The sequence below is a fragment of the Plecotus auritus genome, assembly GCF_963455305.1.
Source record: "Plecotus auritus genome assembly, chromosome: 5".
Classification (NCBI taxonomy): Eukaryota; Metazoa; Chordata; class Mammalia; order Chiroptera; family Vespertilionidae; genus Plecotus; species Plecotus auritus.
In genome coordinates, this window is record NC_137776.1 from 184,687,948 (window position 1) to 184,701,192 (window position 13,245).

Genomic DNA, 13,245 nt, shown 5'->3' on the forward strand with positions numbered 1-13,245 from the left:
CCCCCTCACGTCCCTCCCCCTCGTTTTGCTTCCGCAGCCGGGCCAGGAGGCTCCTGGGCCTGGGCAGCCTGGCGGGAGGGGGCCCACCCACGGCCAGGAACCTGGCGGGCCTGCTGGAGGGAGACCTCACGGGCTCAGAGGCAGGGAGGCAGAGAGGCAGCACCCACAGCGCCCCAGGGAGCTTGGCCCCTCACTCCCTGGCGAGCTGTCAGCTCCAAGGGGGCGCCCGGCTGAGTGAGGAGGCGAGTGCCGGGTGTGGGCCCGACTTCTCGGGGTTCCCAGCCCAGATGTGCAGCATGGAGGCCTCCCGGGAGGTTAAACCCTCACGGCCTCCACTCCACGGTCCGATCTGCCGTGGGGGGAGGCAGGGCGGGCCCTGTCCGGCTGCAGTCTGGGGCGCCCCGGGCTGGCTGGCCTGGAAGCTGTCTCCACCCAGAGGAGAAGCTCTGGGCTCCTCCAGGAACAAGAACAGTCAGGCGGGGTGAGCCGCAACTTTCCCCCCTTTTTTTTAAAAAAACGCCCAGTGATCCAACACGGGCCCCTCCACGCTGATTCCTGGAACTCGGCCAGGGGCGGGCACCTGGGGCGGGCAGCGTGGAAGCCGGCTGGGCCTTGGGCTCCGAGGCCGGCCCTCGCCCCTCCGCGCGCTCGCCGAGGGATGGGGGCGCCGCGCCCGCCCACGTCCGCTCCGCTCCCGGGCCAGCCCCTTCCTCGCCCCGACTGGCCCGCTGTCCCCACCCCCTCGCCCGCGGCGCCCAGTGGGAGGCGGGGGCCGGCCCGGCCGAGCCCAGCGCCGGGCTCTGATTTGCTGGCGGCGCGGAGGAGCGACAGCCTCCGCGGAGCCTTCCCGGGGAGAGGGAGGGAGGGAGGGAGGGAGGACCCGGGAAAAGTGCTGGGCGCCCCCGGCCAGGTCCGCACTCCTGGTCCCCGCGGCTGGCGCCGGACCTCCCTCGAGCGCAGCGCCCACGGAGAACGGGTCGCGGGGCGGCGGCGACCAGGGGAGACGAGCGGGAGTTGGAGGAGTTGGAGGAGGCGAGGGCGAGCGAACCGAACGGGGTCCCGGCCGCCCCGCGGGCCAAGGTCGAGCCCTCCCGCCCGTGGGCGAGCGCGCCCGCCGACCCGCGCCCGAAAGCCGCGGCCACAAAGAACGGGCCGGGCCGGCGCCGCTCCCCATGACTTCCTGAGGTCTGACTGCCCCGCCGAGTCTGCTGCCCGGGCCGAGCCCGCGCCCCCGAGTGTCCCCGCGCGCCCCACCCGCGCCCCGCCGGCATGGACGTCCACACCCGCTGGAAAGCGCGCAGCCCGCTCCGTCCGGGCGCCCCGCTCCCGTTCCCGCCGCCGCTGCTGCTGCTGCTGCTGCTGCTGTGGGCGCCGCCCCCGAGCCGCGCAGGTAAGGGCGACGGGGCGCGGGGCGCGGGGGGCGCAGGCTGCTGGCAGGGCTGCAGGATGCGCGCGGACGGGTGCGGCTGTCACCCCGGCGCCGGCCGCGGGCCTCTCCCGCGCTTGCACGGGTTCCCCCCGGCTGTGGAATGCACGGCCGAGACTCCGAATGCCATTAGTTGGGGGCCCCGGAGAGGGAGACGCGCCGCCACAGTGCCCCCCGCGCCATGGCGCAGGCCGGGTGGGGCTGTCCCGCGAGCCGGGCGGCTGCACGTGGGATCCGCCAGGGGGTTGCCCTGGAGCCGGCACACTTTTTGTCCAGAAACTTTGCGGTCTCTGCCCCACATCCCAGCTGCGGGGCCTGCAGAACTTCCTCTCCTGAAAACCGGGCAGGGTCGCCCCCTAGAGTCACAGTCTGTCCATTCTTGGGGTGGGGGCCCCGGTGGGGATCCCGGAAGCTTGAGCCCCAGACCTGCTCTTGCCCCTGAACAGCTCTCCCTCCGCCTCAGACCCTGCTGGCTCTGCCTCCCCAGGGGCTGGGCCTCTGGCACTCCTGGCACCTAAGACCCCAGTGGTCCTGGGAGCCCAGGGGGGAAGGGGGGTCGCCAGCCTTGCCCCTAATCCCACCCTGAACCCCCTTCTCCCAGGGAGGCAGTTTTTCCTGGGTTGGCCCCCAGGGACGGAGTCGGCCCCCAGGGACGGGGTCGGCCCCCAGGGACGGGGTGGTGGAGCAAGGCCAGGCTGGTCTGGGCTGGACCGGGTGCTCAGCCTCAGGCTCCTCCTGCGAGCTCTGCCCTTAGAAGGCGCCTCTCCGGGGAGCTGCCCTGATGGCGGGACTCCTGATTGGACAGTGACTTTCTAAGCATCGCCTGCTGGAGACCTATGGCCTGGGTCTCCACACCCTCAAACGTTGGTGCCCAAGACCCCGGGAAGCCCCCCAAGTCCCCACTGACATGGGGAGAGGAGGCTCAGAGCTGCTGGGAGGGGTGACAGGCAGAGGGAAGGGGCAGTGGACTCAGGGGACAGCCGCCCCCCCCCCCTCTCCTGGCTTCTGGCTTGAAGATGTGTGGGAAGAATCAGTTTCCATGTTTCACTTGCCAGTGAAGCGATTCTTCCCTTTTCCTGGCACAGTGAGTGCTTGTGGGCCCAGGGGGGTGAGCAGGAGTCAGGGGCTGGGGGTGGGGGGAGCCTGCCTGGTGCTGGGACCTGGGGTCTCACCCCTGGGCTGCCATGGTGGTGCCGGCAAGCCCCGGTCAGGTCAGCTGGATGTGTGGGGGGGGGGCAGTAGCAGCCTCCAGGAAAGTGGTGCTCAGTGGGTTAGGGGGATGTGCTCAGGGGACCCCCTGGTCACAGGGACTTGGCCCTGTCCCAGCCCCTCTGATGTGCTTTCTCCCAGGAGCTCGGGGGAATTGCCACCCCAAAAAGCCGGTGTTGGGTGCTGGCTGGGCAGCGTGCAGAGCATGCGTGTGCCTGGGGTTGGGGTTGTCTGTCTGCTCCCCATCCCTGCCCCCTTCCCGTCTCCCCTGCTTCCTCTCTGATTTCCCTTCCAAACGGAGGGGCGGCCCTGGAGGCCGGAGCCTGGAGCGGGGGGGGGGGGGGGGGGGCCTGGCTGTGGGGCCGGGCGTTTGCTTTGGTCCAAAAGATGTTTGAAGCGTGTGAAGAAGCCATTTCTCTGGCGGGTTCGCCACGCCGCCCAGGGTGGGACCCTTTGGAGCCGACCTCAGTGCGTGGCCGGGAGGCGGGAGGGGTCACGGGCCAGCGCCTCGCCTTCGCCCATGTTTGGGGTGCGCCAGATGTTTTGTGCGTTTTCTCTGGACGCGGTTCCCTTTCCTCCCCGTCCTTGGCCCAGCGTCTGTAGGAATGAAAAGTTATTACGATTGCATTTGGGGCCGTTTAACATTGTAACGGGCAAAGGAGAGTATGTTAAATGAAACATGACCCCAATATTTGGAAATTGAGGTCATCTCCTCCGCACGGCATTGGCCGGCCCCGGTCACGTGATCGCTCCTCGCCATAATTTGTGGGAAGAATCGTCCAAGTTTGGTGGGACTTGACCGAGTTCAAAGGGTTAAATTTCCTCTGACTCAATCAAGTTGGCTGGAGAGACACCCCCCTTCTCCTCCCCAGAAAGGAGCAGCCGTGGGCGGCGCGGGAGCCAAGGCCTTCCCTCATCTGCTCCAGATTTCGGTGGCTGGAGGGGTTGGTGCTGTGGTCACTGCCCAGCGGCTGTGGCCACCAGCAGTGGCCGGACAGGCGTCGCTCCCCCGCCCCCCACCGGCCGAGGCGGTCCCTTCTCTGATGCTCTGTTCCAGCGCGGTCCCTGGGGTGCTGGCCGGAGCCTGCCCGTGACCCCACCCTTCAGATATTTCTGGATTCTCACCACGGCCACACCCGGAGCCCAGCACAGCTGATGCTGCCTCGCCCATTGTCCCTGCCTCCTCCCTGGTCCCTGGGGAACAGGCACCCACTGCTCTCAGCCCCCCTTCCTAACAGCGACGGGGCGCAGGCTGGCTCGGGAGCCCGGGAGGGTCAGGGATCAGTCACCGGACCCCTGAGGCGCTGGGGTGGTGCCTGGAAGAAGAGGGCGGGGCCCATCACGCGTGGGAACAATTGTGAGGCGTTTGCTGGACCCTGTGCCCACAGCATCTCCTCGGACCCTCACACAGCCTTCGGTCAGGGAGGCGCTGACTGGGGCTCTCAGAGGCTGGGAAGCGGGGAGCAGGGACCCCAGATTCTGGGTCTGTCTGCCCTGTGGGTCCCGAGTGAGCTTCTCTCTCCTTCCCAGCTGCCTGCAGCCTCCAGCCTGCCTTTCACCAGGCCCTGCTCCCACCTGAATGGCCTCCTGCCCCTCAAGGATGTTGTCTTGCACCCCAGGCTGGCCTGGGGGTTACGGGGAGACAGAGGCAAGGGTGGCAGGGCCCCTCCAGGAGCTACATTCAGAGGGGAGGCGCGCATGGACCCGCTCACTTCACCGTTCATTTCCACGCCCCGTGTCCCTTAAAGCAGCCGGGAGGGTCGGCTGCAGTGGGAGATCTGGGGAAGCTTCCTGGAGGAGGTGGCGCTAAACTTGGCCTTTGCCTCCTCATCTTCCCCTTCCCTTTATCTCAGAAGTGCACCAGAGCGCCTCCTTAGCGGTGCCCGGTCCCGCTCGGGTTTAGTGAGGCCCCTCCTTCCTGGCAGGACATGGCCTCTGCTTCAGGCTCTCCCGGCCCCTGCAGCTTCCCGGCTGGAAAGCCCCTCAGTAACTGGGCCGGCGGGGCATCCCCAGGAGTGCTGGGCCGGCAGAAGTGGCTGCTGTGAGGAAGAGGGGGTCTTTGAGGGGCCAGTGGGAGACCTGGGGGTCGCTACCCTTTCTCTGCCCCTGCACGTGGGTGTTCTGCAGACAGACTGACAGACGCTGACAGCCTTGGCTGCGGCGGGGGGGGGGGGGGCGGGGGGGGGGCCTGTGCTGAGCGACAGGCATTTGGGTGTAGGGGAACAATGCTTGGCAAACCCCAGGGCAGGGTGAGAAAGTGCAAACTGAGTTTCTCCCTCTGAGACCCTGGTGGGTGGCGGTGGGCCTCAGCCTTCCCCCCCGGAGAATGGGAGGATGGGGGCTCGCTCCGAGGGCTGGCTGTGCAGACGCACCGAAAGCGCCGTGGAGCCTGGCGGGCGGTGAGCACCTGGCCCCGGTTTTGGTGACATTTTGGCCAAAGCAGAAGGCACAGTGCAGCCACGGCCCTCTTTCCGTGTACGTGTCCTCAGAGGCTCCGGTCACCGGGGAGACCCCGAGGGCTCTGCCACCCGCAAGCCGACTGGGTCCGCCTCTCCCTCCCGGACCTCGGCCCCGTCTGCGTGGCGCGTCTGCTTCCTCTGGGTCCCCTCCAGCCCACGCAAGGCGACACGGGTGGAAACGCTTTGCAGGCCTGTTTGAGGTCGTGTGTGTGAGCACGTGCACGTGTGGACGTGCGGTTCGCGTGGACCACGTGCGTGTGTAGACGCGCGTGTGAGCGTACACGCCCAGGCACGTGCACACGCGTGCACACTGTCTCGCGAGGGGCTCGTGCAGGTGGGGCCTGCTGTCTGGGGAGCTCACGTCAAGACGCCGTTTCTCCTGCTACCACGCCCGCCCCGCCATGTGGGCGACGCCGGATGAAACGTGGCCACGGAGCCCGCTGGCCACCCCCCGGCCGCGGTGCCGCCGCAGGGCCCGCCGGGCCAGCTGGATCCGATAATTTGTCGAGTCTTTTTTTACTCCCTAGAGGGCAATGCCCTATTATGGCTTCTGCCTCCCTCTATTTATATTCCCCATATAATCCACTTTGCTGGTGTCAGCACTTGGCCACACGCTACTCTGAAGGTTTCTGGCCCAGATGGGGACCCTGAGGTCCCGGGGGTGGGCCCGTCTCATGGGCAGAGCCTCCACCGCCACGGGTGCGGCATGAAGCCCAGGGCGTGGCCATGGTCAGGGGCAGGCGGCCAGCTTCAGGTCCTGGGGCCCGCCTCCTGGCTGTGCATTGAGCTGCCCGTGCCTCAGTTTCCCTCTCTGTAAGAAGGGGGTGATGGTTGGACTTCCTGGAGGATTTCGTGAGCGCTCAATGCATCATGTGTCGGAAGCACAGGGGAAACCCCATTATCCCTGCCACGTCCTCCCTGGGCCCCAGGACAGCGCAGGGCAGGGCGGGGACAGGCCCGAGCGCCTGGCTCTGCTGGCGGGCCGGCCGCGGGTCCCTCGTGTCTGATGGGCAGCCACCCCGGTGCCTCCTGCACGGGGTGAGCATGAGAAGAGGCGACACAGACGGGGACCCCCCCGGGGGTGAGTTGATCGCATCTCTCGCTGTAACTTCTAGGTTCTGAGCCCGGGCAGGGGGGCACGTCCGCGGGCAGATGTGGGCACACCACGTTGTCCACACCCCTCCCTGTCCTCCTCGGGCCACCTCTACTTGACAAGGAGGAATTGGGGTCCAGACGTGGGAGTGGACCTGCCCACATCCCGCCTCCCAGACATGCTCGAGGAGATGACTGACACGTTGGAGGGTGCGGCCCGGGCAGGCACGGGGGCGGGGGGGCGGCGCTGGAGGGAAGTCTGTAGGGTGGATGGATGGGTGGATGGATATGTGCGGATTCGTGGCCGGGGTGATGGGGGAACTTTGTCATACACGGCACACAGTCTGAGCCGTCATCTCATCGGCTTTGACCGCCCCCCCGCCTGCCGCAACTAGATTTTCTGGCAGGTTCCCCACCGCAGTAATGACCCCACACTGCGAGTCAGTGTTGCCACTCATGGTGACTCAGACCTAAGCCATGGACCCACAGTCTGACCCACTTTTCTCCAGACTTCATTACTCAGACAGAAGCCGCCCGGTCCTGCCATGTCTCTGCACGGGAAAGTGGGGGGGGGGGGGTCCCCCTATTTTGTTTCCTGGGTCTGTGTTATTTTGGGGAAATGCTCTGTTCTTTCCTGCCAGCACCTTGGCCATAGGGATTCTAATAACGTCTCTATTTTTGAAAAAATAAATGCCACAGAATTATTTCAAAGCATGTGTGTGTAGCGGTGTGATCTGGCCTGGCTGGTGTGGCTCAGTGGTTGATAGTTGACCGTGAACCAGGAAGTCATGGTTAGATTCCTGGTCAGGACACACGCCCGGGGTGGGGGCTCGATCGCCAATGGGGACGTGCAGAAGCCGGTTGAGGATTCTCTCTCATCATTGATGTTTCTCTCTCTCTCCCCGCCCTTCCTCTCTGAAATCAATAAACATAAATGGATGTGAAGACTCTGGCCCTTGCATTGAAAAAACAGCGATCTCACAATGAGAGAGCTTTAACCTCAGTGGAAGGCGGGAATGACTGTCCTCCCTCCGTGGCGGAGGGAGCCACGGGGAACTGAGAGGGGCACATCGCCCGGGCGGTGATCGGGGCTCCTAGGAGTTTCTTTCCTGCGGAGGGTCCAGAGGGAGCACGGGAGAGGCTGGCCTTGGGAGACCTGGCAGGGACGGTAGCCACATGTGAGCCATTTGGGCACCGCTACCTCGTCAGGCCTGTGCGGGGCTCGGGGCAGCAGGTGCCCGGGCGAGCAGTAGGTAAGCCGTCCTGCCCGACAGGAGCTTCCGGAGCAGTGGGGGGTCAGACCCCTGAGCAGGCAGGTGTATCCAGTGAGGCAGAGTGGGAGGCAGGTAGGGAGGCAGGTAGGGAGGCAGGTAGGGAGGCAGGTAGGGCATGCCACTGGTCAATCCTAGGAAGCCCCACAGGGAGGCACCTGCCAGATCCCAAAGGGCTTCTGGCCAATCAGAAGGGGTTCTGGCCAATCAGAGGGAGGCAACTGCCAGCATCCATGGGGGACGTTGGCCAATCAGAGGGAGGCAACTGCCAGCATCCATGGGGTGCTGGCCAATCAGAGGGAGGTAACTGCCAGCACCAATGGGGGACATTGACCAATCAGAGGGAGGCAACTGCCAGCATCCATGGGGGACGTTGGCCAATCAGAGGGAGGCAACTGCCAGCATCCAGGGGGTGCTGGCCAATCAGAGGGAGGCAACTGCCAGCACCAATGGGGGACGTTGGCCAATCAGAGGGAGGCACCTGCCAGCATCCATGGGGTGCTGACCAATCAGAGGGAGGCAACTGCCAGCATCAGTAGGGCACTGGCCAATCAAAGGGAGGCAACTGACAGCATCAATGGGGGACATTGGCCAATCAGAGGGAGGCAACTGCCAGCATCCATGGGGTGCTGGCCAATCAGAGGGAGGCAACTGCCAGCATCCATGGGGTGCTGGCCAATCAGAGGGAGGCAACTGCCAGCATCCATGGGGTGCTGGCCAATCAGAGGGAGGCAACTGCCAACATCAGTGGGGGCACTGGCCAATCAGAGAGAGGCAACTGCCAGCATCCATGAGGGCACTGGCCAATCAGAGAGAGGCAACTGCTAGCATCAGTGGGCACTGTCCAATCAGAGGGAGGCAACTGCCAGCATCCATGAGGGCACTGGCCAATCAGAGGGAGGCAACTGCCAACACATGGGGCGCTGGCCAATTGAGATGAGCCTGCTTGGCCAGGGCCTGTGCTTCGAGGTCCCCTCCGGGAGTTGGAAGGGAGGGTCCCTGGGCACTTTCCCGAGGGCACTTCCTCTGGCTCCTGTGGTGTGACCTGGGCAGTGCTCATGGTCCTCACGCCGTCCGCCAGGTGGGTGGTTCATCCTGCAGACGCGCAGGTGCAGGCTCTGCGGGCCCAGCTGGCGGGGAGGAATGGCAGCCCCTCCGCCTCCCGCGTCTGCTAGGTCATTACCGTCAGGATGCCCAGGCCAGCTGCCCTCTCAGAGCTGGGGGGCTGGGGGGGGGGGCGCCTCAGCCTTTGCGGAGGGCGATCCCGGGGCAGCCAGGGGCCTGTGCGTCAGAAAGAGGTGCCCCCCCCCCCCCAGGGGTGAGAGCAGCCTCGGAGCCCTTCAGTGCTCGCCTTTTCCACTGTGGGTTCTTTGGGGGGGGAGGGCAGTGAGGCACTTGGGCCCTGACCCACGTGGGTCAGTGGCGTGGGGAGAGCTGGCTGGCCCAGAGCCCTCAACCGGGTCGCAGCGAGATGGACCGGCGCAGGAAAGACGGCTGCCTCACAGCCCTGCGCCCCGCGTTCAGTCTGATTTGGGGGGCTGGAGCAATGTTTGCAAGGGGCCCTTTAGGGAGACGTTCTCTCCCATCTGTATAGTCTTTGGGGGTGAAGTTGCTGGGATCCGTGTTTACTGGGAGTTTTCCTCTTTTGCTCCCCCCTTTTCTGTGTTCTTTGGGGAGAATCGGAGATGCGAGGGCCTCCAGGCTCCTGTCTGTGCTGTGGCTGGGTTGTCCCACTGGACGGGAGGCCGGGGCCACGTAGACGCTGCCCTTCTTTTTCTTGACGGAGAGGGTGGCCGGCCCCCGCTGGTGTTATGCAGGAAGGACTGAGGGACGCGCACCTTCTCCCACCATTGGAGGGGGTGCACCGGGAGGAGGCGGGGCGAAGAGCGCTTCCTGGGAAGGAAGTGCAGAAACAGGGTTCCTCAATGTAACGACGTTCCAGGGGTCATTATTGTGGGTCAGGCGCAGGTTTACAGAAAGGCCGCTTGGTTATGGCTGGGTCCCGCCTGTATTTTGGGAGCATCCTGGGCACCCAGTGTGGTGGTGCCAGCAATGAGAAGGGGCGGGGGGCGGCGTGGGCGGAGCGATGTGTGTGAACAGTGTGGGCGGGGCAGTGGGCAGGTGCAAGGAGTGTGGGCGGGGCGGTGGGCAGGTGCAAGGAGTGTGGGCGGGGCAGAGGGCTGGTGCGAGAGTGTGGGCGGGGCGGTGGGCGGGGCAGTGGGCAGGTGCGAGGAGTGTGGGCGGGGCGGAGTGTGGGCGGGGCAGTGGGAGGGTGCGAGGAGTGTGGGCGGGGCAGTGGGAGGGTGCGAGGAGTGTAGGCGGGGCAGAGGGCAGGTGCGAGGAGTGTGGGCGGGGCGGAGTGTGGGCGGGGCAGTGGGAGGGTGCGAGGAGTGTGGGCGGGGCAGAGGGCTGGTGTGAGAGTGTGGGCGGGGCAGTGGGGGCAGGTGCGAGGAGTGTGGGCGGGGCGGAGTGTGGGCGGGGCAGTGGGCAGGTGCGAGGAGTGTGGGCGGGGCAGAGGGCGGGTGCGAGGAATGTGGGCGGGGCAGAGGGCTGGTGCGAGGAGTGTGGGCGGGGCAGAGTGTGGGCGGGGCAGTGGGCAGGTGCGAGGAGTGTGGGCGGGGCGGAGTGTGGGCGGGGCAGTGGGAGGGTGCGAGGAGTGTGGGGGCGGGGCAGAGGGCTGGTGCGAGGAGTGTGGGCGGGGCGGAGTGTGGGCGGGGCAGTGGGCAGGTGCGAGGAGTGGTGGGCGGGGCAGAGGGCGGGTGCGAGGAATGTGGGCGGGGCAGAGGGCTGGTGCGAGGAGTGTGGGCGGGGCGGAGTGTGGGCGGGGCAGTGGGGAGGGTGCGAGGAGTGTGGGCGGGGCAGAGGGCTGGTGTGAAGAGTGTGGGCGGGGCAGAGGGCGGGTGTAAGGATTGTGGGCGGGGCGGAGTGTGGGCGGGGGCAGAGGGCTGGTGCGAGGGATGTGGGCGGGGCGGAGGGGCGGGTGCGAGGAGTGTGGGCGGGGCAGAGGGCGGGTGCGAGGAATGTGGGCGGGGCGGAGGGCGGGTGCAAGGAGTGTGGGCGGGGCGGAGGGCAGGAGGTCGGGGCGGTGGGTCAGCCCTGTGAGCGATGGCGCTGTGCTCCCGCCAAAGGATCTTGAGACCAAAGAGAGCAGAGGTCCTTGCAGGGTCATCCTCCCTCATCTGAAACAGCCTGCAGGGTTCAGTCTAAATGATGGGGGGAGGGCACCTCCCAGGGAGGAGCCAGGAGGGCAGAGAGGTGGCCCCCCCCCTTCAAGAGGCAGGGGAGCTGTGGCTGTCCTCTCCTGCCTGTGGGTGAGGTCTCTGCCCCAAAGGGGAGACTCGGCCGCGCAGGGGGCTGGGCGGTGGGGACGGGAGCTTCAGGAGGAGGCCTGCCTGCACCCCTCAGTCAGCCTGTCCTCACGCGCCCTGCAGCGCGGCCCTCCTCGGGACAGGCTCCCACCTCCCTTCTGGGGCAGGGCTGGCCGATTGCAAACAGCTGCCTGGCCCGGAGCAGGGTTTACAAACACTGGGAAGGCTGTTGTCCAAGGGCTGCAAGGCACATGGTGGGGGGAGAGCTGGGGAAGTGAGGGCAGGGGTCCCCCTGACTGTCCTGCAGGCTCCCGGGCCCACCCACCACTGTGTGCTCAGGTGGAGGCCAGCTGAGGGGTGGTCAGGCCCTGGCCCGGGGGTGAGGGGTGGCTGGGCGCCAGGCAGGCCCTGGGGTCCAGCACTCTCCCAGGCCTCTGCTGAGTCTAAGGGCTGAAATGGGAAATAGAGTAGGAAGAGCATAGGACACACGAGGGACAGTTGGGTTGAAGGAAAGAACATGATTCTCTGGGACCCTTCCCTCCCTCCCTCCTCCCTCTCTCCCCTCCCCCCTCCTCCTCCCTCATTCCTTCTTTTCCTCCCCCCTCTCCCCTCCCTCCCTCCCCCTCCCTCACTCCTTCTTTCCCTCCCCCCTCCCCTCTCCCCTCCCCCTCTCCCCCTCCCCCTCTCCTTCCTCCTCCCTTACTCCTTTCCCTCCCCCCTCCCCCTCCCCCCTCCCCCCTCCCCCCTCCCCCTCCCCCCTCCCCCTCCCCCCACTCCTTCTTTCCCTCCCCTCTCCCCCTCTCCCTTCCCCACCCCCACTCCTTCTTTCCCTCCCCTCTCCCCCTCTCCCTTCCCCTCCCCCTCCCTGTTACCTATCCTGAGTGTTGTTTTTTTAAATATATTTTATTGATATTTTACAGAGAGGAAGGGAGAGGGATAGAGAGTTAGAAACATCGATGAGAGAGAAACATCGATCAGCTGCCTCCTGCACACCTCCCACTGGGGATGTGCCCGCAGCCAAGGTACATGCCCTTGACCGGAATCGAACCCGGGACCTTTCAGTCCGCAGGCCGACGCTCTATCCACTGAGCCAAACCGGTTTCGGCACCTGAGTGCTTTTGTTTCACGCACTCTTTTACCCTGCTGACATCTTCCCAAGGTGAGGTGTCATCTGCCTTTTACAGGCAAGAAACGCGAGGCCCCGCCATGGCCAGTGTGGCTCCGTGGACGAGCGCTGGCTCGCAAATCGGAGGGTCTCGGGTTCGATTCCCAGTCAAGGGCACGCACCTGGGTTGCATGTCCGATCCCTGGCCCCCACGCAGGATGTGTGGGAGGCAACATCTCTCACGTTGATGTTTCTCTCTCTGTCTTGCTCTCCCTTCCTTCCTCCCTTCCACTCTCTCTAAAAATCCATGGGGCCCTAGCCGGTGTGGCTCAGTGGATAGAGCGTCACCCTGCGGACTGAAGGGTCCCAGGTTCGATTCTGGTCACGGGCACATGCCTGGGTTGCAGGCTTGATCTTCATTAGGGGGACGTGCAGGAGGCAGCCAATCCGTGATTCTCTTTCATCATTGACGTTTCTATCTCTCTCTCCCTCTCCCTTCCTCTCTGAAATCAATAAAGATATATTAAAAAAAAATCAATGGGGGAAATCACGGACATGTGGGCTCCAGCCTCTGGGGAGCAGGCGCGATGCTTGGAGTCTGTGTGAGATGGGGTCTCGCCCCATCGGAGGAGACATAGTCACTTTTTTTTATATTGATTTCAGAGAGGAAGGGAGAGGGAGAGAGAGAGAAACATCCATGATGAGAGAGAATCATGGATCGGCTGCCTCCTGCGCACCCCACACTGGGGATCGAGCCCGCCACCCGGGCCTGTGCCCCGACTATAATGAAACCGTGACCTCCTGGTTCCTAGGTCGATGCTCAACCGCTGAGCCACACCGGCCGGGCCACGGTCACTTTTTCCTTTTTCTCTGGGGTCTTCATCCCGGCAGCAGGCTGAGAGAGGAGGAGGAGGAGGCGGTGCGGCCTGGGACCGCCACGGGGACCGCGCTGCCCTCGTCTGTATCCTCGGCCCCGTCGGTGGTGCGTGCGGGGCCTGGTCTTGTGAGAAAGCCGTCATTTGGACCCTGTCGGTTGGTACCCACTTTCCAAGCCGCCTGAGTCCCGGGTCCCCCCAGTGTCCTCCACACACGTCTGAGATGGCATCTTCAGGATTGGATCTGGAGCCTGCATCCAGCTGCGAGCGGCGTGTGCGTGTGCGCGTGTGGCGCGCGTGTGTGTGCATGTGTGTGTGCGCGTGTGTGTGCGCGTGCGTGCGTGTGTGCTTGTGTGTGTGCGTGCGTGCGTGTGTGTGCGTGTGTGTGTGCTTGTGTGTGCTTGTGTGTGTGCGTGTGTGTGTGCATGTGTGTGTGAGTGTGCGTGTGTGTGTGTGTGTGTGTGTGTGTGTAGGGGTGAGCTGCCCTGGTCTGAGTCAGT

At 65.3% G+C, this 13,245-nt stretch overlaps 1 protein-coding gene across 1 annotated transcript in view; it reads left to right on the forward strand.

The window, feature by feature from the left end:
* Positions 1-919: 919 nt before the first annotated feature.
* Positions 920-13,245, forward strand: part of COL5A1 (collagen type V alpha 1 chain) — a 115,835-nt gene continuing 103,509 nt past the window's right edge. The window contains 1 exon segment of the mRNA XM_080668549.1: positions 920-1,390. Coding sequence (XP_080524675.1) covers positions 1,270-1,390 — 121 coding nt within the window. The 5' untranslated portion in view covers positions 920-1,269.